Raw genomic sequence first — 26,861 nt, forward strand, 5'->3', positions numbered from 1 at the left:
CGTGGTAGTTATACAAATGACGAGATAACAAAAAAGAATGACATTGCTTAATAGGGTATCTAATTAAATCCTCAAACATCATACAACAGTCTTGCATCTCAAGCCAATTGGTGCCCTTTCCCATACAAACTCCTCCTCGACACAAAGCTCAAAGTTCCTCAGAACATGACCTTATAGCAATCTCAAAGCTCCTCAAATCCGCAGAATACCAAGATCTCGTAGCATTATCTTTCAATTTGACTTTGATCTCATCAATGACCCTCTTCAGCGGTCCTTTAACCGGCAGATCATGCGCAACATACCCTTCCACCAACTCCGTCGGCCTCAAATCCCACACTTGGCTCTTCGTTCTGGCTGATACAAAGAGGGTATCTCCCTCTGCAAGTTCAAAAGGGAAAAGTAGCATAGGCGCTAGATAATTAATGCCCATGATAATCTCTGTGACTTGGCAATCGCCGCATTTATCTGCCACCACGCCTCCCTCTGAAAGCGTGGGCGGAAACTTCCAGATTTGTTTGACAGTGGTTGGCATGGGCATACCAGTGTGTATATGACCGCAATCTATGTGAAGTGAAAAGTCGGCGCGGCAAATGGGACAGGCTATGGGTTGATTGTTCCTGATGAGGTCGTCGATCATTGTCATGGCGCACTTACTACCAAACATGTGTCCGCAGGGAAAGATACGAGCTCTATGCGAAAAATGAGACATTTCTGGATCGTAAGTATGTTCATGCTGGAAAACTGTCATGTTTTCAAGACATATTCCGCATTCAAGATTGAGGTTACTGTAGGAGGATGGGTCTCGAAGGAGAGCGTCTCTAAGGACGGGCCAGTATGTGTTACTGAGTATGGGTTGGTTGACTGAAGGTGTAGGTTCTTGGTTGAGGATGTTGTTAATAGACATGATGCCTGTAGAGCGAAGAGCCATTTTGGTAAGTAGTTTAGTAGATGAAGTAAGTAAGTTGTAATGAGATGACACGAGTTGACGAGAATTCCATTTCGTATCATTTGGGACTGTGATTAAGCTATGCTTTTAATCCTGAATCCCATTGTTGTAGTTCGTTGACAAAGAAATCTGCTGTTCACAATCCTTTCAACTACTTGCAATGCTCTTGTTAACAACGTTTCTCGCCATACTACATTGTTAGTCATTGTATTCTTCAACAAAGAGTCTCTGCCAACTATCTGAGCAGTCTCACACTTGGAGTGGTTCATGAAGGTATGCTGCTCAAGAAGTCTGATTCAGAAACACTCCTTCATGGGAAATATTAACTACTATACAGGAGATCTAATTGCCAATTGGAGGAAGCGAGATGATTCATCCGGTACTACAGCCATCCAAAAACGTTTCGCGACCATTGAGGCGAAGCAATATGGCTTTAATCAGGCTCCTTTATTATGCCAACAACGGAAGGTTGTAGTAAGTTTACTGTTCTAATGAACACAACTTCCCTATCTTTACTCCATTGAAGTTGTCAAAAGGCCCGCCCACAACGTCTCTGTATCAAGTTCAAGCCACAACCTGAACAACATGAACATACCCAGTGTTCAACATGAGATTCCTGAACACTATACTAGCAAATACCAGTTGATTTGGAGGTTAGAAGAAGATATAAATAAGTTTTCTCACCGTGCATCTACTCACTCATTCTATTCAGCAACTCAACTAGATCGTTCTAAGTAACAACATCTTGAGCACAGACAATCGTACTCTACCTACAGTAAGTCAACAGAACACTTCACTACGGTAAGCGATTCACAGAACAACTCCTTACGTAAGTTCTTCTCAGAAGTAGTCGTCAAAATGACTTCCACCAACAACCTCCCTCTCATCTCGGTGACTGCGGACACCGGTGAAACCACTTTTCGTTCCATCGTTAACAATTTCTGGCCTAGCTTTAAGCAAGAGGTCGAAAGCGATGAGCGGAACATTCGACCTCATGCACTGCAATGCTTTCTCTGCGCAGAGCGGCTGTTCACCCAGCCAGGTCAAGTCCGGTATGATGGGCACTATCCTTGGATCATCCCTTGTGGACACATGCTGGGCTACAGCTGTTTGCAGAACATGGCTCATGATATTTTGGGTTTCTTTGACAAGAACCTAGACTTGTCATGTCCCATCTGCCATGCTGCCGTTCCACTCCAAGGATGTGGCTGCAAAGCTATGGGAATGCAGGCTCCTCTCGACAAGGAATTCTTTTCCACTGTCCCCCCAGTTTCGGCTGAATGTGGCCTCACAGCTACAAGTTGCGGGATCTGTGAAGGTAAGTCAGTCCTCCAAGAGCTCCGCGAAGTCGCAGCTCTAGATCCTCCCATCTTCAAACGAGGAGAGACAATGAATCTAAGTCTTGTCGTAGAGCCCTCGGGCCTTGGCATCGTCTACCAGAAAGACCACTACCAATTGGTCAACCCCGGTGGCAATCGAGCTAGGAGGCAGAAGATGATGATGGATTGGGAAATTCCCAAAGATGTGAGGGATCTTTGGGAGGATTATGTCAAGACATGGTCTGAGCAGCAGCGGCTATGGATCTTTCCTCACCCCCGCTTCTTTACCCTTTGTGCCTCTGTGGAGAAAGAGAAAGACGAGAAAAAAGAAGACGAGGAGGAGGAGTTGTTGGAAAAACTCAAGGATATGTAGCGAGTTTGAAGACGCAGGGGAACAGTTCCTGGAGGCAGGCACTCCTTGAATATGTTTTGACGGTATGGACACAGGTAAGTAGCGATTCAATCTAAAGAGGCACGCCTTTATCCCTCCAACACTGTTAATATGTAATGTCATGGTGATACTGAGACTTGACCTAGTAAAAGCACACTACTCGCATAAACAGAACTTCACATTTAAAAGACACAAAACAAGAGTTTCCTCAAATATTTCACAGTTGAGTTGTATTCACAACCACAGGAGGCTACCCAGAACTAAATATCTACATCAATGAATAAACATCCCCTCTTCCCCTCAAGCCCGAAGCTTGCAAATCAAGACCTCATACTAAAGCGAGTTTGACACGCTTAGTAGTCCTCCTCATCATCAGCAGGGCACTCCTCGTCATCATCAGCGACGGGCTCCTCATCGTACTCATCATCACAGTTCTCATCCTCATCAGCGACGGGCTCCTCCTCGTCATCGCAGTCCTCATCGTCGGCGACAGGGGCAGAGGTAGGCTGGGCGGAACCAGAGTCGGCAGCGGTGCTGATAGCGACGGCCTGGAGAGTGGTGGCAGCGGGCTTCTCAGCAGCGGCAGTAGTAGCGGCGGGCTCCTCCTCATCACAGTCCTCCTCATCGTCCTCGGCGGCGGGGGCAGAAGTAGCGGGCTCCTCGGCACCAGAGCCGGAAGAAGCAGTAGGAGCGGGAGCAGAGCCGGAGCCGGAAGAAGCGGAGGGGGCAGGGGCGGAACCGGAACCGGAGCCACCGACGACAAAGTCAACACAGGCCTCGTAGGTCTGGTCGATATCGGGAGCGTCCCAGAACCACTGAAGAACACAGTCTCCAGCCTTGGTGCACTCACCACCCAGGCTCTCGGGGAGAGTAACACTGAAAGCAGTGTTGTTGGCAGCGGTACCAGCGTTGGAAGCGTAGTTCTCAAACTCAATAAGAGGCTCGCCGATCATGCTGTCAGAAGAAGTCTTGACAACAGAGACATTGGCGTAACCAGTGTGGGGAGCAGCAATGTTGATCTCAAAGTCAATCTTCTCGCCGAGGCTGTAGCTCTGAACATTGTCCTTGTTATCGTCGAACTGGAAACCCTTGCAGAGCCAGAGGTTGCAGTCAGTGGCGTCAAAGCTCTGACCAACAACTTGCTTGATGCCCTGGACGTTGCCGTTGATGTCGGAGGACTGCTGGTAGAAGGGCTGTTCACCACAAGCGGCCTTGAAGGCATCACCGGGCATGCGGGGAGCGGGAGACTTGATGAAGCCGTGAGCGGCGACGAGGGGAAGGAGAGCGAGGATGCTGGCGGAGTTCTTCATTTTTGCGGTAGTTGTAGATTTGTAGTAAAAAAAAAAACTGAGTAAGTTGTCTTTTTTCGTGGAGTGTCTCTAGGACCAGAAGTTGATTGTTATAAAGAGTGGTAAATAATATAAACGGCCGTCAAGGCTCGAAACGAAAGTGAGTTGATTGAAAAAGAGAGTGAAAGTGAAAAAAAGAATGTCGAAATCTGGTCCTTCGAGGTCCGTGAAAGAATAGAGGTTGAGTAGTAAGAGAGAGTAGAGTAAAGAAGAGATGGGTTAAACAAGATATATACTACGAACCCCCCATGATGGAGGACAGGGTTTAGACAAGAAGAGGATCTGATACAAACGACTCGGCCGACTCAAGCGAGACGGTGGACCAAAGCCTGGACCCTTGTTCGCTCCGTAGTTAATCTCAATCTTGTTGATGGCCCATGTCTGGTCTCATTCAACGGGGGGCGGTAGAGGAGACAAGCGCCGGGTGCTGGTTAACTCTAGTAATTAACTTTAATAACTAAATATATATTAACTTTACAATCATGTTTATTAATTCTTTATCACATATTCTCATCAACATATATAAACAAAATGTTTAGTTTTGTCTATCAAACATGACCCCTTCTGTTTCGTCTCACCAAACACCACGTTCATCCTCACAAGAATAACCTTGCTTGTACACCGTTGCCAAGGACCGACTTCACCGGAATTCGAAGCTCGCACCAAGAACCAAAGATAGAAGATTCGTCCGTCTCTGTTATTTTCCCCGCCTGACAAGTTATGCAGGTACAAGACAGAGACAGGCGGGCCATGTCAGGGCGTTTGGAGCCAGCGCAAGGGGCAGTATTTTTATTGGTGGAACTACAAGGTTTGTTGTTTGAGCCTCAAGATGGGACAACATCCACCCAAGATCTGACAGAACATTGAACCAATGACATATTATGCCGCTGACCTTGACTTGATTAAAGAAAAAGAAGGATTCTTCCGTGCGGTAGCGCTTTCGCTTACGGGTATTGCTTCAATATCTGGACAACAACCCTTTTCTACATAAAAATAAACCCCTATGTTCACGAACTACACTGACTCAACTCAAGGACAAAGCATTCCATCTCTATCCGTACAATACATACACTCTATATTATAGCACAACTCAATTCATCTCTATAGACATTAACCGGTTACTTACATCCTTGAACATATGTGGATCTCCATAAACCCTGTACTCTTCACGATTCTCATCCATGGAAAAACTATTGACCCCTGTCACGTCTCCCGAAACTCGAAACTGGTCTCTGACAAGACCAAGAGTAATCCGCGTTTCAGGCCAGGCCATGTAAAAATATCAGTGGCTGTCGTTATCCCTTTTTTTACCCGCTGTCAGTTCATCCCTTGTCTTTTATCGGAAGACGGCAGACAGCTATCACGACAAGACACAAGATTCAGATGACAATTATCCGTCAATTAATTATGCGACTACATAACTTTCTCCTCTTCAAAGGTATTACAATGCACTTGCATTCCATGCACATGCATCCCATGTCGAAACGTGCAAACACAAACCGTGAGTAAATGCATCATCCCATCATCAAACATCAACAGCCCAATAAAAAGGCCGAAATATAAATACAATCAACATCTGCCGTAAATAAACACACGCCGTATGCATGCATGATTTTAGATGGGCTCATCGCGAGGCTCAATAAGCACCTCATTGACAGCAACGTGTGGGGGTTGACAAACAGCGTAGACAATAGCGCTGGCCACCTCTTCAGGCTTGAGAACCTCGGCGCCTGTAGGCTCACCGTACTTCTTCAAAGCCTCCTGGTCGGTCGACATTCCCAACAAGTCTGTGGCCACATTTCCGGGCTGCACAGCTGTGACCCTCAGACCAGAACCCGCTGTCTCGAGACGCAGAGCCTGTAGTGTCGCCTCAACAAAGAACTTGCTAGCCGAGTAAACGCCCAGACCAGGGAATACCTTGCGTCCAGCATCGGACGAAATGGCGACAATGTGTCCAGATCCACGAGACAACATACCCGGGACTGTAGACGACAAGGCGTGCAAGAGGCCCTTGCAGTTGACATCAACTGTGCGCTCCCACTCATCAGTCTGGTTGTTGGCCATCATGGTAAAGTACATGACACCCGCGCAGCTGACAAGGATATCGACAGGGCCAAGCTGTTCGCTTGCCTCCTTCATCAGGGACTCCACCTGGGCCTTGTTTGTGACATCGGTCTTGTGGATCAACACTTTACCACCGTAGACGCTAATCTTCTTCTTGACGTCTTCCAGGGCTTCGGTCCGTCGAGCCGCCACGGCCACATGCGCGCCCTCCTTGGCAAGGCCAGCTGCCACAGCGGCGCCAATTCCAGAAGAAGCGCCAGTCACCACTGCAACCTTGCCTACAAGGCGACCCTTGCGAGCCTTCTTGGCACAGCCGTTGACTTGGCCTCGGCGAGGAGGTCTAGACAACCAACCACGAGCGTAAAAGTGTCGCATGTAAATCTCGAGAAGACCTTCGTTCATCTTGGGGCGAGGAACATTGTACTTGTCAAGTGTAGGCTGTGTCTTTCCATCCTTGAGCACAATAACCGACTTGAGAACCTCGTCACTGGGCATACCACCTCGGAGAATGTCGACAGTGAAAGGATCGTTGCCAGTCTTCTTGTTGCCACGCTTCTCCCACCACAGAGCAACCCACTCATCCCAGGGTAGAGGTTCGGTAGGGTAACCCAGCTTGGCCAGAGTGGAAAACAGGTCCTTGGAAGGAACAGGAGCAGGATCACCAAGATGGTAGAGAGTCTGCTCGCTGTCTCCAGTGTGGTTTGCAAGAGTGACGATAGCATCACTGACAAAGTCGGCAGGAGTCATCTCAATGTACCAGCCCTCGACATCGGGAGCGCGACCGAGCTGGAGGGACTCAACAATAATGGCATTGATCAAATCCCAGGCATTGGTAGAACCAGAAACACTGTGACCGCTGATAGTTCCGGGGCGGTAAACTCGCACGGGGATGCCTCGGCGGCTTGCCTCGTCGACGAGCTTCTCAGCAACCCACTTGGTCTGGCCGTAACCATCAAGAAGCTTGGTAGGAACATCATCAACATCAATGACAGTGTTCTCACACCATCCAGTGTGGGAGGGAGGGAGCACACCGTTGGTAGAGACGTGGTGAACAGTAGCGCCACTGCGGCCAGCAAGACGAAGGATCTCTCGAGTACCGTTGACGTTGGCATTTCGTAGAGCAGCGTAAGGGTAGACCAAATTGACGGTAGCAGCAGCGTGGACAATGACCTGAACACGAGTTGATAGCTCGTCAAACACTTCAGGAGAAAGACCCAGTCGCTTTCTGGTAAGTGTACCAGGTAGGATCTCAATGCGCTCCAGCAGGTAGTCCTCCCAAAGTCCAAGATCGATCAAGTTCTTTCGGATACGAGCCATACCAGCGGGCGCACAATCTTCCACGGGCTCGGGGAATCGCACAAGACAGATAATTTGTGCGTCAGTAGAGTCAACCAGGGTCTTGAGGAGGAAAGCACCAAGGTAACCAGTGACACCAGTCAAGAGGATAGTCTCGGCATCCTTGAGAGCACGCATAGGGGTACCGTTACCCTGGATGTCGCCGGGGAGAATAGAGTCTGCGCGGAGGACAGCTGGTAGATCAGCCTGCACAGCAGCGGTGTGGCCGTCACGGGCTGCCTTGATTGCTGCAACATGTCCTTCCAGAGTGGGTGTTCCAGCCAACGGAGCCAGAGGGACAGGGAAGCCAAAAGTCTTGGTGAGACGTCCAGCAAGATCAGCAAGAGCCAAAGAGTGGCCTCCCAAGTCGAAAAAGTCGTGCTTTGGTGTGATGATGTTGGCAGGCATGTTAAGAGATGCAGCCCAAAGCTGAATAACGGTCTCGGTCTTGACCTTGATGTTCTGCTCCTTCTTGGGGGCAGGTCTGGGCGATCTCGGAGATGGTGGCACAGGCAAAGCCTTGAGATCAGTCTTGCCAGAAACACCATGTGTAGGTAGCTCATCCACTTCGACCCAAATAGTAGGGATCATGTAGTGGGCAAGGTGGTCAGTAAGAGCACGTCGGGCAACGGGACTGTATCCGTAGTCGTCGATAAGAGGAATAGTTCGCTCTCGAGACTCGCCCTTTTCGCGAACGATATAGGCCACAATTTGTCGCTCCAAGCCCTCGCCGTGAGCCACAACGGCACAATCGCGAACAGCAAGATGCTTTCGGATGGCGCTCTCAACGGCGCTAGGCTGAACAGTATAACCACGAGTCTTGATCATACCACCAACTCGGCCAGTGATCTCCAAAAGTCCATTGGGGAGAATGCGAGCCAAATCGCCAGTTCTGTACATGCGAGCATCCTTCTCTCCGGCAAAAGGATCCATTTGGAATGCCTTGGCTGTCGTTTCTGGCAAGTTGAGGTATCCTCGCGCCAGAAGGCTACCACCAACGTAAAGCTCGCCACTCACACCAGGCTCAACTCTGTTGCCAGCCTCATCGAGGACGTAGGTGTGCTCAGGGTCTGTAGGGAGACCCACGGGACACACTTGTGTGTCGAAGTCAACAAAAGTCTTGATGTCGCCAACAGCAACCTCGTGGGTCTCACAGGCGCTGTAGACGTTGAGAAGGCGTGTTTCGGGAAGAGAATCGACAGCACGGCGAACAAGATCGGTAGTGACAACCTCACCGTTCAACCAGAGAGAACGAAGTTGGGGGAGCTTCTGACCGAGCTTGGGGTGCTGGGAGAGGACTGTGGCCAAAAGTGTGGGAGTCATGAGGGTATCAGTGATGTTCTTTGAAGATAGAAGCTCAACGAGAGCAACAGGGTCGTAACTAGCGTGGTCAGGGATGGCGACAGCTGTGGCACCTCGAATAAGAGGCCGAAGCATCTCCCAAATGAAGAAAACATTGCAGGCCACTCTGTCACCGGGCTTGAGGTCGCTGACGGCGAATCGCAAGTCATATGAGCGGATAGCGGCTCTGTGGGGGTTCATGATACCCTTGGGCTTGCCAGTGGTACCGGAAGAGTACGAGACAAAGAGTAATCGCTCAACATCGTCGTCCTCGGGGAGTGACCGTCTGTCGGTCAAATGAGGTGAAGATTCTCCTCGAGCTTGCTTGTCGGGGCTGTCGACAACAATAACTGGAGTCTCAGATGTGAGGTTGCTGGAGTGCTCCACTTGAGTGAGAATGACAGTTGGCTTCGCATCTTCGATGACATCTCGTAGCAGACCAGGAGGGTAGGCGACTTCGAGGACCAAAAAAGCACCACCAGCTCGAAGGGCAGCAAGAGCAGCGATAACATAATCTGCACTTCTGCCCATGAGAACACCGACGAGATCATCGCGACCAACACCGTAATCACGTAATCGCTCAGCTAGAGCCCAAGTTTCTCTATCGAGCTCTGCGTATGTGAGGGATCTTTTCTCATCTTCAAGAGCCACGGCATCGGGAGTGGCAGAGGCCTGCTGCTCAAAGAGAGCAGCGAGATCCTTGTTGACATCAATGATTGTCATGTTGATTGTGTGTGAATTGAGAAGAAGAAGAGGAGAGTGATGGGTTTAAAGATAAAGATGGCAAAAGCGGTGGGTGGGTCACGCGACCAGCCTGCAGACCCGGGGAGACGAGATTGAGACTAGGAGGAGATGTCGGTGACGGGTCCGGTAATATTCAGGGCAGTCCCCCAACAATTCCTGGGTAATGACCAAGTGGCGGAGTAGGCGAATCCTTTTCTGGGGACACAGTAGACTTTTAAACCGTGAATGGAATTGAATAGAACAATCCCAATTCCTCACTACTAGGTGAAGAGAAGTTGGCCTCAAGACTGTTTCTATCTTTTGAGGGTCTCGCGGGGTCAATCAAGGTAGTGAGATGAGGCGTTGTCTGTGCTGTCAAGTACTACAACATCACCCCAGTTGAAACGAAACAATGGAGATACTGAAGATGAAGAACAATAACAGAAAGTCCCTAGACCTGTGAATAAGAAAGAAAAATATGTAAAAAACAGAACAAATGGAAGCAGGCAGTCACATTTTATCTACGACACTGGTACTGTACATCACTGTCCGTAAAACCCCCCACGAAGAATTGGCTGTCGATGATTGGGCTTAGGCCGAGTTATACCGCCAGATCTAGACACCTTTTAGGTATAGCTGCCCGCCAATTTTGGGACCTGGGGGAGTCGACGTGGAGGGGACTGAATGTGCTTTATGTCTCTCCATGATTTGGTCAAATAATTAATTGTCTTTATTGAAAGTCATGTTGTAATAACATACAATCATTCATCTTATCAAGATGCTCGAAATATTTCAAGTCTGACAACTTAATCCCTGTCAATTGAAACAATGTCTTCTCAACCAAACAACTGGGCCACTTTCACATGCTAGAAACAATCTTTTATCCCCTACAACATCCCTGTCTCTGTCGTGGGGCTACTGTTGTAGGGTAACCTTGATCGCTTAGAGCCAGCAACACGTTAAATTAAGGATACGACAACTCATATGATTGGAATACAATGGGATAAATACGATGGAACCAATTCAAAGTCTTATAACTCATCAAAGCTCTGATTGTAGACACAAGAAGCAGTGATGAGGTGGTTGAACTGTTGCTGCAGAGTAATGATATGCACAATGTGTTAATCCCAGCCATTTGAACCGGAATCTTTCCCTCAAATCAAGTCATCCACATATCCAACTGCGGGATTAATTAAGTTTACGACTATTTTGGTTACTTCTCACGCGAGAACTTGTGGAAACTGGCACACTCTTCGGATCTCGCAGGGCAGACCACGTATTCTTCTATTCTCCCCCTTCATTATCATAAACACATAATGACTTGTTAGTGTTCAGAAAACACAACAGTCACCATGATGATCCCTCAACAAAAAACTCAATCAATTCCTTTTGTAAACAACCACCAATCACTTTTCTATATCGCGATTCTCCCCGTTGACTTTATCCTGATTGGCGCCGACGACCCGAAGTAGAGGGGTCGGACCATCGCCGCCACCGTTGAGCATTGCCCTATTGATTCTCGTGCATGACGCTCGGGGAGTCTGTTTCTTGGAGGGCTGACGAATTAGATTGGTTTCAAGGTGAGCTTGTTTTGGGGAGTGAGGGGGATTGGAGTCTTGGCTCCGGGTGCGAGGGGGGAAGATCCAATGTCATGCGTAAAGTAGAGTCAAGACGCGCAAGTCATTGTTCTATTCTTGACAAATGCCTTGGATGAACGTGCAGAGAGGAAAGCGAGGGTGGCATTGAAGCATGGGGTGGCCACCATGTCCTGCATCTCTGTCTTGTTAGGTTGTGTTCCATTTTCCATCAAAAAGGTTAAGGCTTGGCAGACGACGTCAACCATCTTACTGCGAGGAGCCTCCAGAAGCCAATAGCAGCTTGTAAACCTCAAGCAAAGACTTTAACCTGTCATCACTGGTCTACAGAAAGAGGCTATTAATTGAGCATACATCTAAGCGATATTTGTATAAATGATTTCATCTCTCTATGATTACATCTGGAACCGGTTGGGGAGTAATAAATTGACTTCTAATGGCAAGACTGTTACAATAGATGATCCATTAATGGCCGATTAATTTTATTTAACGCCCGACACCAGTCAGAGGGGCGATTAAAAGACGTACAATGTAGCGCCTCATTCAGCACCCACGTAAATTTTCAACAAATGGATAATTAATGTGAGCGATGCAGAAGTAGTAATACGCATGTAGAAGTGATTGCGCACTGTTTTTCTTTACTTCTGGTGCCATTGCTATCTCAGGTTCTGCTTGCGATGGGTGGAGTGTTGACATATCCTTCCAACAGGCAACTCTATGCAGACAAGACTCTCATGACCATAGAAAGGACCAAGAAGAACTACTGAAATTAATTTGCGCTTTTCTGATGTTTATTTAAACACTAACTGATGTGATGTAAGTTGCTATTATCTGCATTGCTTAGAGAAGTTATTAAGTAAGAAGTTGTAAAAGAGGAAGCATTCTGGTTTTCCATAAGAAATATCAGTAGGATTTGTTTTTCACTGCAATTTTAATGCCCCCTGAAGTATGGCAACTGAATGCATTCTTTCGAGGCAGAGCCGCATTTGTTTTCACTGCAGTTTTAACCCTCCCCCAGCCTGGCCATTCTATTTTGAACATTGTCAAAAGATAAGATAAAGGAAAAAAAAAAAGACCCACTCATACGACGCCCTTTGTCATGTCTTGTCATTTCAGGCTGGGCCCCATCATGTCAAAACACAACGCCCTTTGCCATGTCTTGACATGCTCCTACCAAAAAATTACCAAATAATTTCATGTTTTATGCGGGATGACTTCCCTAAATCGTGACACCCGCCCATGCTTTGACGTAAAATTAATTCATCGTACGTTGGGGTGACATGATGTCTGTTATATTAACCATCCACCTCCCCTTCCTCTGGCCTTTGTTCGTTCTTCTATGTTTCTGTCGGAATATTTATTCCTTACCTTGACGACGATCCCAACGACGACCGAACCGAATATTTACTTCGACTTCACATACAAAAGAGAAACAAGTTTTCAGGGTATCATCATACGTCTCATTATACAACTATTACACTGCTATACGCCAAAAAAAAAAGATACGAGAAACTTTTTGCTACACATCCAAAACAACCGAAACTCCCAATTCGACTTCTTCGCTCACATCTCCTCTCGTCCCTTGCTCAGATCGACTTCCATCAATGGCACAATCTTGGTGCGGCAGATGAGCTTGTGGCCGACGTAGAGAGCGGCAAAGAGCATCAAGCTGATGTAGTTGGAGAAGAAGTCGGCAGTATCCCACTCGATAAAGACGGTGAAACCACAGGTAATGGTGATGAGAGCTACGAAGAAAGCACCGTAGTACGACAGGTAAGGCTGAAGAGGTGCAAGGTAAGGAAGCTCATCACGAGGGATACCCTGTGCAGCCATGATCTTCTGGAAACGGATATGGCACACATTGATCAGAACCCAGGTGATGAAGCATGAGGTGGAACTGACATTGAGAAGCCAGTTGAAGACCTTTTCTCCGCTGGAGGAGAGGTTGATGTAGGCGATGAGACCCATGACGGAGCATGAGGCAACGGCGAAGTAGGGGGTGCCGTACTTGTTGGTTCGCTTCATGAAAGCAGGGGCAAGACCATCCTCAGCGAGAGCAACCATGATACGACTGCTGGAGTAGACGTTGGAGTTGGCTGCTGTGAGGATGGCGGAGAGGAGAACGGCGTTGATGATGTCGGGGAGGACCTTGACACCAGCGCGGGTAGCCACAACGACAAGAGGAGAAGCAGAAGCATCCTGAGCACCGCTATCGAGGGCGGGGTCATTGGAGGGCACGTTGATACCGACGAAGAAGACGGTAGCCATGAAAAGGCTGAAGATACCCCAGAAGGTCCAGCGAATAGCCTGGGGGATGGCTTTGCGGGGGTTGGCAGTCTCACCAGCTCCGACACCGACAAGCTCGGTTCCCTGGAAAGAGAAACCAGCAGTGACGAGAACAGCCCAGAAGCCGACAAACTTGCCAGTGGTGCCCTCAATATCCATGTAAGTGTTTGCGACGCCGGGATCGTTCCAGTACTTGAAACCAATGTAGCCCTCGTCACCGACACCAGCGTTGACACAGATGGAGAAGATGATGAAGCCAATGATGGTGACGACCTTGATCATGGAGAACCACATCTCAATCTCGCCAAAAATACGCACGGGGACAAAGTTGAGAGCAGTAAACAGAGCCCAGAAGACGCTGATCCAGATGGCAATGCTGAGCTCAGAATCCCAGTACTGAATGATGATACCTGCAGCGACAAGCTCAAGAGCAAAGGTAATTGACCAACTGAACCAGTACAGCCAACCCATGGCGAAACCTAGAGTAGGATCGACGAAACGAGCAGCGTAGGATGTGAATGAACCAGTGATGGGAATGTAGGCGGCCATCTCTCCCAAGCTGACCATGACGGAGTAAACGACTGAACCCATGAAAGCAAAGGCGACGAGCAGAGAGACGGGACCGGCCTTGACGAGAGCTGGACCTACACCGAGGAAGAGACCAGTTCCGATGGTACCGCCAATGGCGATGAATTGCAAGTGACGAGAGCTCATGGCTCGGTCAAGACCAGCTTCACCAGTCTCGACATCTTCCTTTTCGGCCTTTGGTTTCTTGTCGTTGCTCACACGAGGGGACTTTTCGTCCGCTGATGAAGAGTCAAACATTTTTGGACGCTAGTGATTATTTCCTATTACGGAAATAATTTATTTTATGTGTGACGAAGTGAGGCTGATGATGATGATGATAATGCGAAACGCATAAAAGAAAAAAAAAGATTATCTGCTCGCTTGGGAGAAAAGAGGAGAGAGAGGGAGGGAGAGAGAGAGAGAAAGTCACACGAGATGAGATTGAGTGATTGAGCGAGCAAGCGAGAGAAACACCGAGGCCAAGTGGGCTTGTTATGTAAAAAAATTGAAATGTCAACCGGAGATGGCATATGGATACGGACAAAGTGTGCATACAAGGGGATCGGGAATAGATTGAATGGGCCCATTAGAAAAATTTCGATATCGGAACAAGCCAGACTTTCTCTGTTGGTCAGTGTGTGTGTGTGTGTGGTTCTCTACAATTGATCTCTCTCTTTTTTTTGCCTCTCGGGAATGAGCGAAATGCAGTTTTTTCCCCCCTTCCTCTTCAGTGGTGATCACTTTCTTCCAAGGATGTCTGTTATTGATCATCTGTTTTGCTTTCAACCCCCAACTTCCTCTTACAATTATACGTATCATGTTACTTGTCTCAATTTAATAAACATGTAATAACCACGTGGAAAGCTCCGAGATGCGACACTCTTCGGTCAATGTTGCAGCGAAATATCGCGAGATTTCTTATGTCGTTCTGTAGTTTCCGGTTCGTTACCGGTTCAAGTTCCCGCCACTAAAAACAAATCCCTGTCCCATGGAAGGAACGAAAAATTCACTTGCACCAAGGAACGTCAGGGGTCCATCTCTACCTATTGGAGTCCTGGATGCCACTAAAAAGAGAAAAAAATCCTTGCCACGGCTTTGTCCGCTGCGAGAATTAAAAACGTCCAATTAAAAGTACAGCTGCCTCTACAAATTTTAACAGTAGTGGCTTGATTCTGCATGTCAAGAAGCCACGCGATGACAAGCTTCGATTTGTTCCATGCAGCTTTCTCAAATAGGATAGCTTTTTGCTGACGGATGGCCTGATATGGTTTGGAACTGTCGATATTACCAGCAAGGGTTTTTGAAGGGGGGCTAGTAGGGGGAAGAGAGAGAGAGATTTTTTTTGCCAAGTAACGCGGCTCTTTTTCGCGCGCAATACCGACGACAACCTCCCATCTCCGAATATCTAAACTGTGACTCTTTGAATGCAGTCATATCGTCCATTATCGGAGTGCACTGACCGGTATGTAAAACCTGGGAATAAAATGGATCTGAAAGACTGGGTATGACAAAGGTTCCTGGTAACTGGTTGTTGGCGTTACGTACAGATTATGGAAATAAGCATCCATGGTGTTGAACCGTTTGAGGAGAACCTGGTTTGCTTAGAGAGTCGAGATTGGGTCTTTTGTGTTTTCATTATGTACAAACTCTGTCTTCTCCGCGAGTTCCCTTTCCCCAACGCTGGGATGGGGAACGACGTTTAGCGATTACGGGGTGAGATAGTCGCGAATTGACTCATGAGTTGATCGTGTTCCGATGTTTTGGTACGGGTATTATTCATGATGCATATTGTGATAGGTAGACTTTACTTATAGCTTAGTAGTCATTCAATCGGATACCCGCCTGTCATCCCCAGTCACAGTCTCCTCCAACCATCAATCCCTCAGTCTCACAGCAACTGATGGCACGCGTTCAAATGTCAGCCCCTATCCTTTATTAGTCCCCATCCAAGCCAAGCTCAAAAGAGCTTGTCCCCCATAGTTCGACAATCTTAATTCTTACCTCGTTCTCCACCAAAGCTACGACCAACCGTCTCACTGACAAACTGTTTGACGATGGAGTTGTGTAATGGCTTTGAGCCGTTGCAGATATCGTATGGGGTTATACCCATTTGAGCTTGGATCGTGATAGGAATGCTAGATTCGGGAGATCTTCCCGCAAGGGGTTTGTTTGCATGAAGTGATGTCCATGGCTCATGCCCGATAGGTTCAATATTGGGGCTGCTATTCTATCTTTGACAGCTTCCTTTAATGAAGGATGTTGGTTCTGTTTTGTTGGTTCTCGTGGTTCCAAAAGGACCTTTGTTGAGATTATTTCTGCGAATATATCGCCGAGAGTAATGAGCATAACATCACCATGTTGGTTGCGGCGTAGTGCATAGAACCTCAATCTCACACCACTCGTGGTTCGTGATCGGGCAGCGACGCAATAAGAAGGTCATCTTGGGGGTCAAAGAACATCAGCATCGAGATGTTATCAGCTCACTACCATGCATGCATATGCGCTCAACAGATCTTTGCACGACATGTTCTGTTCTTTGGGAGGACATGCGAGCATCCATGGCCAACCAAAAGACGAAATTCCGTGTCTCAAGGGAATAAGAAGACGATGGAGATCAACCGGTATTTCCGTATCCAAATGCAGCTAGAGGGGACGTGATATACACCGATTCGTCAGATCCAATGGAAATCTACACTACAATTTTAACCCCCATCAAGCCTGCCGCTCTTGCAAGCAGAAACATTCCCTATAGGCTTTGCCGACCATAAAATAGTTCATAGGCTGACAGGCAGGCCGTTTGGTGTCGTGTTACGATCACTTCTTTTTCACTGCAATTTTAACCCGCCCTGACCAAGGTTGACATTCAGACACTCTTGTCAGTAGATACACAGTAGAAAACATTCTCCGCAAATGTTACTGATGATAAAAGACAAAGTCATCCACGACACTGCGGCCCGTCAATCGTTCTGGCCTCTCTAAAGCACCTGCAAACTGTCAACTCAATGGGATTGAAGCGGCTAATGCCAGGCACTGGAATGACTGAGAGTGTCGCGACGCATGTGATTGATGATCTCTAATTGACAACTTCAACATTAGGTTTGAGGAGATAGGCAGAAGACGATGATCTACCACAAGCTTGAACGCTCTTGAAGTAGACTGCAGAAAAGTTTCACATCAAACATTAGAGGTACTGATGATGACAGGTCAGCCTCAGCATTCATCATAATGGTTTGGTTGCTGAAGCCGAAGAACACTACCCTCCTTTTTTTGCACTGCAATTTTAACCCCCCACCAAGCTTGAGAGTGTCATAGGTAGAAGAGGCTCTCTGTAGACACTACAGATGATACGCAGAAACCTCGAGTCGTCCACGCAAGTAGGTCAAAAAATGATAGCGTATTGAAGTCCACATCAACAGAGCTTGATATAAGTCGTCGCTCACTTTTGACAGTTTAATGACACTTTGTCCATCGCTTTCAGTGTCACTCCTATTAATACTCTTTTTGGGACAACATGCGAGCATCTAAACTTCATGGCTTTTGGGGAAATAAAACGGATTTGCCATGCACAAACCCTGCCTGTTCTTGCACTGCAATTATAACCCCATCAAGCTCGCTCCTCCGTGGAAGTGGGTAGGAAATACCCAGGCCTCCACTGCACCTTTAACCACCACCAACCTTTACGCTGTTGTAAATAGAAAATACCATTTACACACTGCCGATGATAAAAGGCCAAGCAATTCATTCGACACTGCGGCACGTCAATCGTTTTTGCCTTTTTAAAGCACTTATGAACTGTCAGCTTAATCGGATTCAAGCGGTTAATACGAGGTACTGAAGCTGCCTGTGATTGATGATGTCTATTTAACGACTTCAACATAGGCTTGAGGAAATAAACTGAGGACGAGGATCGACCTGTATTCCTGGGTCGACCTTTGTAGCACGACACATGTAACAAGGTCGCTTGCACTGCAATTTTAACCCCATCTAAGCCTGACAGTCATCTGCAAACACTACCGATGACCAAAGGCAGAGTCAGAGTCATCCACGACACTACGGCCGCCAATCATCCTAACCAGAACCTGCAAGCATTTAACCCAATTGAATTCAAGCGGCTAATGCCAGGTACTGTAATGGTTTAGTGTTGTGTTGACCCGTGTGATGATCTCTATTTAACATCAACATTAGGCGAGCTGCATTCGTTACAAGTTACAGAGGACAAACATTACAGAATGCTACTACAACACCGTCCTGTCCTGCCTCTCAACTCAAGACTTCCATTTGAAAATTTGCATGTTACATCTCAGGCACTTAAGCCAAGAAATTAAGCTTATCATGCAAACAGAAAGCAATCCCCTTCCTTGAAAACCCTTGAAACAAAAAGCCTGGCACATCGGCAGGACGGCACTTTGCGAAGCCTCTAGCGGCTCTTAGCAGTTCTTGTCCAGAGCTATTCAGCTGCTCAGGCCCTGTAACCACAGGGGGTCCCGACTCTCATTGGATGAGAGAGGCTTGGCTATACCGCATGCCGTTACACTCGTCGCTTTAGGTTGGACAAGCTGGCGCTTCAATGACCTCATCAAGACGAGCCAAGCTGCTGTGATGTCTTTGATTTAGAGGCAGTCGCAATCTTGGAGGCCCCGCCTGCCTTTTCTTGGGCGTCGCGCTCAATCTCATGATGTTTGCAAACTGAAAACCTTTTCTCTTTGAATCCATCTAATCAACATCATCCATCGACATAATCATTTTCGCGTCTTCATCAATTACTTGCTCAATTACCGGCAGTGATTAATTAGTTTCGGCTTTTGCATTTACGTATTCCACTACACACCCCTGCGCTGATCCCTCAGAACCCAATCGCGACACGGAAACAAAACACCCAATTTCCCATCGATAACTCCATCGAGTCGTCGCCATCATGGGCGAATCTGACGCTTATTACAACGGGGGTCAACAGCAGCCTTATAACGGCGGTTACCAGCAGCAATACCAACCTCAACCTCCTGCTGCAACTCATCCGTATCAGGCACCGCCGCAGCAACCGTACCAGCAAGGTCCTCCCCAGAATGGCAACGGCAATGGCAATGGCAATGGCAATGGCTACATGCCCGCCCAAGGCTACAATGGAAACGAAAAGGGCTCTTTTGATGAGCAGTTCAAGATTGCGAAGCCAAAGTACAACGATCTCTGGGCTGGTATCCTCTTGATTCTTGTATTCGCCGGCTTTGTCGTTGTCTCTGGTCTCGCCCTTCAAGGTTACGCTTCGAACAAGGGCAACGCTGGTGGTGGTATCTACAACAACACCAACGACTTCTCTCTCAACACGAATGCCGTTATTCTATTCATGTTTGTTCTCGCTGTTGCGTTTGTCTTATCGTACGCGTACGTTTGGACGGCACGACTCTTTCCCAAGCAGTTCATCTGGGTCACTGGTATCCTCAATGTATGCTGGGCTATCGGAACAGCCGTCTTTTATCTCTGGCGCAAGTACTGGTCTGCTGGAATCGTGTTCCTCATCTTTGGTCTATTCATGGCGTTCTGCTTCTGGACGTGGATCTCGCGAATTCCCTTCTCCGCCCTCATGCTCAAGACCACCATCGACGTCAGCAAGAAATATGGCCATGTTAATCTTGTCAGTCTGATCGGAGGCATCATCGCCACAGCCTTCTCAGCTTGGTACGCCATCACTCTTGTCGGAATCTACGTCAAGTACCAGCCTTCCCAAGATAACCCTTCTTGCGACGACGGTGGTTGCAGCAAGGGCAAGGTCATTGGCCTCATCGCCTTTATCACATTTGCCATGTACTGGTTCTCCGAGTGGCTCAAGAATACGATCCACGCAACAATTGCCGGTGTTTATGGCTCTTGGTACTTTAACCCCCACAACTTTCCCAAGGATGCCACCCGCGCCTCTGCCAAGCGCGCCCTTACATACAGCTTCGGCTCCATTGCTCTGGGTAGCTTGTTGGTTGCCATTATCCAGTTCCTTCGTCAAGCCTGCAACGCTGCTCGCAACCAGGAGGCCGCAGATGGTAGCATGCTCGGATACGCCCTTTTCTGTTGTGTCGGATGTTTGTTGGGTCTTTTGGAGTGGGCTGTTGAGTTCATCAACCGCTACGCCTTCTGTCACATTGCTCTCTACGGAAAGGCCTACTTTGCGGCTGCCAAGGATACATGGAAGATGATCAAGGACCGAGGTATTGACGCTCTGATCAATGTAAGTAAACACATCATGATTTTCTTTACAACCACTAACCTGTGTAGGACTGCCTTATCGGACCCGTCCTTTCCTTCGGCGCCCTCTTCATCGCATACGCCTGCACCCTCCTCGCCTACCTCTATCTTTGGTACACCGACCCCGCCTACAACAGCGATGGCCAATACACCGGTGTCGTCTTGGCCTTTTCCTTCCTTATCGGCTTCCAGATCGCAAACGTTTTCACCACACCCATCTCCAGCGGTGTCGAGACCATCTTTGTCGCTTCTGGTTGGGACCCCCAGGTCATGTGGCGCGATCACCCCGAGTTGTACAACGAGATGTGCAGGGTATACCCCAAGGTTCAGCAGGTCATTCGGGACCGCTAAACTGGAAATGTCTTGTATCGGAAAAGAACCGATTTACTGCTGGTTGACTTGGTATGACACCATAGAATAATATTGGAGGAACTTGTGCTTTTCGCAAAGGAACCCTGCTATGTGCTTCACTTAGAGGCACCTGTACCGCTTCAGAATATGTAATGATCCATCATAATACATAATTACCCATCCCCATTACTTGTACTTCCTTCTTGAACCTATGCTTTGTCGTTGACTTGTGCTGAGATCGTCATTAGTAAGACCACTTACAACAACACCAGACATTGCAAGTTCATAAACGCTACATCCCAACCACAAAAGAACAGAATTGGACCCCGAAATTGCAAAAAACAAGGAGCAGTCGAACGGGTGAATGTAGGTTTTTTAGGTTTAGAGCTTTTATGAGAGTTATAGGTTTTAGGAGCGGATTCCGCTCGACCACTCCTCGTCAAAGGGTATAGAGTTGAACTCTTATATCAAGGTTAACCAGGTCCCACCAGTCAAGCAAGATTGCAAAAATGCAAAAGACAAGGAGCAATCGAACGGGTGAATGTAGGTTTTTTAGGTTTAGAGCTTTTATGAGAGTTATAGGTTATAGGAGCGGATTCCGCTCGACCACTCCTCGTCAAAGGTATACAGAGTTAGATCAATATTTAAAGGGTATCCTGGTCCGGACAGTTAAATGTAAAGAGTGGTATTCCAAAAAGAACCGCTATCCGAATATCCTAACGCCATACCCAATACTCGCTGTAAATCGTACATCTGTTCTGTATCCCAACACTACCTCCTCTCCCATCCTACTTTACTACCGTCTTTCCACCCGTGAAAGTCTCTCCCTCGCAGCTTCAACAACACTCTTCTTCAGCGCTTGACCTTGTATATCCTCCCCTTCACCATCGGGAACGACAGTCCACTTTTTAGCAGACCCTTGCATTCCAGCCCATAGATCCGTGGGAAGGTACTCTCCTACATCCTGTCTAAACGTCTCGCGGGATGCGCCATCAGCTTCGAGAAGCTTATCGACGTTTTCTTGGGCTTTGCGCCATATACTTCGTACGCGATCATCTACCGCGCGTCGACGTTCGACTTCGAGTATGAGACTGTCGTAGGCACTTGCGTACCTCTCGTAGAATTCCTTGAGTTGTTGCATCTCCTGTAATTTAGAGAATACACTCTCCTTTTCCATATCCCACCGAGACTTGAAATCTCCTTCTGCGGCGAGGTAGTCTGCGAGTCGATCGCCGATTTCGCCGAGTAAGGCATATGCTTCGAGCATATTTGTATATGCCTGTTTTGAAATGTCGTGCTGTTCCTGCAGCACGAGGTAATCCTGCTCCATTGCCGTGAGGCGTTCCTGTATTTCTTGAACTACATCTTCTACCTCGCCTGCGTCCTGGACGACCACCTTGAGCATTTCTGCACGGTCTTTAGCGGTGTTGGGTTCGAGGTCGGATACGTTGGATTCCTGCTCGGCGATAACACCAGAAATGGACACGCCGTCGTTGCCCTGGGACTGTGTTGCTTCTGCGGCTCTACGACGCGCGAGAGCGACACCGCCTTCTGTTGTTCGGATCGCTGTGACGCACATGTCGAAGTGGTGCGTTAACGAAACAAGGAGTTGTGCCATGTTGGCTGAGTGGTCAACCAGGCTTTCGAGGAGTTCGATGGAGGGTAAGTGGGTGTCGTCGTGGGACAAGGTTGGGGTATCGGTAATGATCTTTTTGAGATTGCGAATATCGGTGTCGAAGCGGAGTAAGTCGCCATCGAAAGACTGTTGAATGACCTACTCTGAGTTAGCGGGTGATTGACGATGGCTTTGTTGAGATGGGCTTACCTGTAGCTCCTGGATACTTTTCTTCATAGCCTCTCTGACGCCGTGAACACCTCCTTCATCGATAAAGTCAAGCAGACTTCGTCTCTCTTCACCCTCGGGACGAAAAACACCTTCGACGCTCGTATCACGGAGCATCTCCATGGTATGTTCCAACCCCCCATCGACCAAGTCCATTGACCTGATAAGCTTTTTAAAGTCTCTCTTCCCCCAATCATAAGTCCCTTGCAGACTCTTCCTTACTCTAACAAGTATGGTGGTTTGATCGAGTATAGATTCTTTTAGAAAGCCCGCCTGTGCAGCTAGTATGGCGACATCCTCGTGGGACTGTCGCGCAGCGTTTGCGATTTCGTTTGCGCGCAGGACCAATGTCATGGAAGAAAGCGATCGTTTAGCGACGAGGAGATGTGTGACGAGAGTATCGATAGAGATGGAGGGCGCGTTGGGGTCTGCATCTTGATGCGAGCGTGATGAGTTTGAGTTTGAGTGTCTCGAGAGCGAAGTAGATTGTGGATGCGAATGACGAGACGAGGCTCCGGATGAACCTTGTCGCAAAGAGGTAGCAGAGGAAGAAGCCATGATGATGAGTGTATGGGGTCTTTTTGTAAAAAAATGCTAGTTAATCGCCCATGGCTACATATTGAGTTTTCACAATGGGATGACTAGAATAGAGAATGTAAGGGGGTTAACGATTGGATAATGAAAGAAAGAAAAGTGAAGATGGGAGAGATGGGAGAGAGCTTGGGGATAGCGATGACGGAAGTTGTGATAAGCTTCCGTTATCGCAACGGGTCCACTTCCTTCTAGGCAGCTGACGCGCCCTCCAAGACCCAGTGTCTGACTCGTTTGTGGCCCGTCCTCAAGGTATCAAAATTGACCGCTGGAAGCATAAGAGACGAAATTAGTAGGTCACTTTATGCTTCTTAGAGTATTATCCTTAGACTACTTATTTTTACATCCTAAGATTTAGGATCTGCTACCCAGTACTCTGTAGTCTGACTCGTTTATAGCCCGTGTTCCACCTAAAAGCCGGTCTTGTTTAAGCGTCTAGGCATGGAAGTTTTAGGCTGTCTCAGGTGTCTCGGGCCTCCGGGTATCAGAAAAATTGACCGCTGGAAGCATAAGAGACGAAAATAGTAAGACACTTTATGCTTCTTAGGGTATAGTCCTTAGACTACTTATTTTTATACCCCAAGACTTAGGAGCCATTTTATCTGCTACCTGGGCAGTAGCTTGGGCCTGTAAATTGGTCTCTGTTTGCGACCAAGAACGTGGAGTTCGGTACCACGTGGAAACATAAACAAAGGCCGACAATGCCGACATTTGTATCACTCATGTCGCAATTAAAGACAAAGAATGCAATGTACAATTATAACTCAATTGCTCTAAAACCAATCTTGATATCTCTGTTTAAAACAATCGTCCATGTTCCTTAAAGAAATCCCCAACGCCTTTCCTCATCAATTACCCAAACGTTAATCATCATCTCGATATCATGTACGTTCAAGACGTGATCATTCTAGAATCTTATCTAATACGCTCTGTGAAAATGCAATGTCGTGTACTTGTTTCTTATCGGCTAGAAGGCCCAAACTCCAATCGACGATCGTGCTCATATGGAGTTGGAGCTGGGGAATTGACCCTGGTTGTGAAAGCGGAATCAATGTGGAAGTAACTCTTGATAGAAGAGTACTTCTCACTAGAAGTGCCGTCATCTTCCATGAATCTGTCATCCTTGCGAATGGTGGGGGTCGAAACCTTGCTGTCCTGCTCGGACTTGATCTCGGAAGACTTCTTGTCTACGACGCGTCCGCCTCCAGCGTTGGATTGAGCATTGTCGAGATCAGCAGCTCCCTTAGAACCCATGCCTCCCTCTAGAAGCTCACCACCCTCCATGACGGTACGGAGCTCGAGGTTCTCATCCTTGGAGTAGACGCGAACACCAACAATGCAAATGGCGTTCCAAGGTTCAGGCATCTTCTCCTCTTCAGAATCGTACTCGTCCTGAGCAGCAGCGGGGTTGGCTTGTGTCAATCGGGGCTTGCGGGCCATGTCGTCACTGCTGTACAGAGCCTCCCAATCTTCAACAGGGGAGTCTGATGATTCACCAGCAGAGTCGTAAGCAGGTCGGGCGCGAACAGGAAGAGGCTGCTCCTCAATAGGAGCGGGAGGAGCTCCGCTGACAGGAGGTACCTCTTGCTTCTCTTGAGCAGCATCAGCTGTTGTCAAGTCGACACTCTTGGGAGTAAAGTGAGGTGACCCAGTTGAGCATGAAATGACACCATCTTCAAGAGAACTCTCTTCCTTGTCATTCGACAGCTTGATCTCCTCTGTCTTCCTGCTCAAAGCCTCATCATCAGCCTCCTGGGCCTTCTTCTCAGCTTCAGCAGCCTTCTCGGCCTCGGCCCTGGCAAGTCTCTCCTTCTTCATCTGCTCTCGCTCAGCCTTGACCTTGGCATTAAACTCCTCATCAAGACGAGTCTGCTCAGCCTCCCACTCGGCGCGACGACGCTTTCGCTTGTCAGAGTTCTTCTTGATCTGTTGCTTAGAGACATCGCGGTTGGTAGCGCGCTTCTCCCACATTCGGCGTCGCTCCTTCTGACGACAAACAGAGGCCTTCTTTTGATCCTGCTTCATGCGCAGCTTGGTCACCTTATCCATGTGATCCCAAGCCTTGCTGTGGGCAAGATCGTAGGCGTAACCAACCTGGGCGAGCTTCTCATTCTCGACCCTCTGAGCAGCTTCACGCTTGACAACTTGCTCAACGGATGGGGCATTGGAGTCACGCTCACCAGTCACCTTGAGGTAGACGACGTAGTTTCCAGAAGGAAGATCAGGTAGCTCGACAGATACCGATCGCTCCATGAGGTAGTTGCCATGAGATCGAACAATGTAATCCTCAGCATTGGGGCTGTCCTCGTAGTGAAGTCGGAAGTGAATGCGGAAAGAGTACTGGCCGTGAAGACCCTTGAAGTATCGACCATCAAGCTGCGAAAGGACCAAGACAAGGGGGGTATCTTGCGTCACCTTGATGTGGAACTTCTCATGGTAGGCTGCCTTCCAGGGAACATCAACGCCAATCCATCGCTGACAGGATCGCCAATCGCTATCGCGGAAGAGACGGGTACGGTCGAAGTGAGAGTACTTGCGGATGAGATCCTCGTAGGAGATCCAGAAGACTGAGTCGCTACCAAACTTGTGGTCAATCTCTTCCTGGACCTCAGCGGTCCACTCCTTGGAACCATCACTCCAAGCTCCCTCCCAGATACCCTTGCGAACCTTGCCCCAAGGGTTACGGAGCTTGACTAGACGTTGACCAGACTTGAGGGTGCGGGCGTCGAGGACAACGTATGCGTGTCCCTCGGAGATACCATTGCGCTCACCATAGCCGTGCTCAAGCAGACCTGTGGAGGCACCAAAGAGAAACTCTTCGTTGACTCGTGACATCTCCTTGTCCCAGAATTCGTCAATGTCGAGGATATCCGACGTCAGAAGCTCGGTAGTCACACCGCCAGACAGATCCTCAACACCCTCGCCGATCCAGCCACCAGCCAATGACGCATAGTCGCCATGAGCCTTGGCGTAGGCCTTCTCGAAGAGAGGGACCCAAGTCTCATTTTGGTCTCTGCACTGGGCAAAGAAAAGAGCCTTGGAGCCAGTCTGATAAGTCTTGCGATAAACATTTTCGTTGTCTTCGCGGTCGATTTGCTGCAAAAGATCTCTCTGCATGCTAGGTGAGTCCCAGCATGGTGACTTGAGATAGAGTTTGTCGTCAATGATGGAGTAGATCCATTCGCCATCACGGTAAAACACAAAACCATAAATACCGATCTTTGTGTCATGCGCGACGCAGATCCTCTGTAGACCTTCTGGTACGCCGGCGAGAGCTGTTAGGCCAGCCATGATCCAACAGTCGCCTAAGCTTCCCTGCTTGACGTCACCACCGCTAACTTCTTTCATGAAAGTTGGCTTCTCGAAAATTTCATGCACTCGCTTGACAGCCTTGGGAACAGCAGCTTTGGAGCTCAATAATGTCGTCCTGTTGAGCTCAAACTTTGTTGTTCCAAGGGCATTCAAGCAATGGCCCTTTTCGTACTTGAGATCCCAGTCCTGGTCTGCGTTAGCGCCTCATTCATGCATGGGTAATCTGGGGTTTCCAAGAATAACTTACCAAGTCCCAACCGGGGTCTCTGTATCGCATATTCACTCGCTTGCATTCTTTAATGATCTTTTCGACTTTCCGTCGACACTCTTCAGCAGCTCTCTCGTAACCGGCCGATAGGATCTCATTGGAGTGGTATGTAGCGGGAGGTTGTACGGGGTCGAAGGGTAGGACGGCGAGGGCCTTGTGGAACTTGCGCTTGGAGAACTTCTTCCAAATCTGGTTGATGGACTTTTGAGGAGGAAGCTTCTTCTTCTTCTTCTTTGTCTTGTCGTTGCTGTTATTGTTGCCAGCGGGTTGAGCGCGAGGCCGACGGGGGTCGTCGGACTCTTCTGATGAACTGTAGCCGTGCATGTTGATGGCTGAGGACGGTAAACCG

The 26,861-nt window shown here is 48.2% G+C and overlaps 8 protein-coding genes across 8 annotated transcripts; 2 read left to right on the forward strand and 6 right to left on the reverse strand.

Moving 5' to 3' along the window:
• Positions 1–148: 148 nt before the first annotated feature.
• Positions 149–928, reverse strand: FSST1_002579 (uncharacterized protein; the record flags this gene model as incomplete). Its single annotated transcript, XM_083223852.1, has 1 exon — positions 149–928. One exon carries the CDS (start codon positions 926–928, stop codon positions 149–151), a length of 780 nt encoding a protein of 259 aa, XP_083092761.1.
• An 876-nt stretch (positions 929–1,804) lies between these two features.
• On the forward strand, positions 1,805–2,638 carry FSST1_002580 (uncharacterized protein; the record flags this gene model as incomplete). The annotated part of the gene is made up of 1 exon (XM_083228583.1): positions 1,805–2,638. The coding sequence occupies one exon, from the start codon at positions 1,805–1,807 to the stop codon at positions 2,636–2,638; it is 834 nt and encodes a 277-aa protein (XP_083092762.1).
• Positions 2,639–3,009: 371 nt separating this feature from the next.
• Positions 3,010–3,966, reverse strand: FSST1_002581 (lytic polysaccharide monooxygenase; the record flags this gene model as incomplete). Its single annotated transcript, XM_083228584.1, has 1 exon — positions 3,010–3,966. One exon carries the CDS (start codon positions 3,964–3,966, stop codon positions 3,010–3,012), a length of 957 nt encoding a protein of 318 aa, XP_083092763.1.
• Positions 3,967–5,619: 1,653 nt separating this feature from the next.
• On the reverse strand, positions 5,620–9,468 carry FSST1_002582 (non-ribosomal peptide synthetase; the record flags this gene model as incomplete). The annotated part of the gene is made up of 1 exon (XM_083228585.1): positions 5,620–9,468. One exon carries the CDS (start codon positions 9,466–9,468, stop codon positions 5,620–5,622), a length of 3,849 nt encoding a protein of 1,282 aa, XP_083092764.1.
• Positions 9,469–12,626: 3,158 nt separating this feature from the next.
• FSST1_002583 (amino acid permease/ SLC12A domain-containing protein) lies at positions 12,627–14,174 on the reverse strand (the record flags this gene model as incomplete). Its single annotated transcript, XM_083228586.1, has 1 exon — positions 12,627–14,174. One exon carries the CDS (start codon positions 14,172–14,174, stop codon positions 12,627–12,629), a length of 1,548 nt encoding a protein of 515 aa, XP_083092765.1.
• A 4,657-nt stretch (positions 14,175–18,831) lies between these two features.
• Positions 18,832–20,498, forward strand: FSST1_002584 (plasma-membrane choline transporter-domain-containing protein; the record flags this gene model as incomplete). The annotated part of the gene is made up of 2 exons (XM_083228587.1): positions 18,832–20,130; positions 20,178–20,498. 2 exons carry the CDS (start codon positions 18,832–18,834, stop codon positions 20,496–20,498), a joined length of 1,620 nt encoding a protein of 539 aa, XP_083092766.1.
• Positions 20,499–21,294: 796 nt separating this feature from the next.
• Positions 21,295–22,899, reverse strand: FSST1_002585 (protein kinase regulatory subunit ATG17; the record flags this gene model as incomplete). Its single annotated transcript, XM_083228588.1, has 2 exons — positions 21,295–22,272; positions 22,324–22,899. 2 exons carry the CDS (start codon positions 22,897–22,899, stop codon positions 21,295–21,297), a joined length of 1,554 nt encoding a protein of 517 aa, XP_083092767.1.
• A 993-nt stretch (positions 22,900–23,892) lies between these two features.
• FSST1_002586 (uncharacterized protein) lies at positions 23,893–26,836 on the reverse strand (the record flags this gene model as incomplete). Its single annotated transcript, XM_083228589.1, has 2 exons — positions 23,893–26,430; positions 26,492–26,836. The coding sequence occupies 2 exons, from the start codon at positions 26,834–26,836 to the stop codon at positions 23,893–23,895; spliced, it is 2,883 nt and encodes a 960-aa protein (XP_083092768.1).
• Positions 26,837–26,861: the final 25 nt, after the last annotated feature.

This window comes from Fusarium sambucinum, chromosome IV, assembly GCF_050947815.1.
Source record: "Fusarium sambucinum isolate potato_lamoka chromosome IV, whole genome shotgun sequence".
NCBI classification, from domain to species: Eukaryota; Fungi; Ascomycota; class Sordariomycetes; order Hypocreales; family Nectriaceae; genus Fusarium; species Fusarium sambucinum.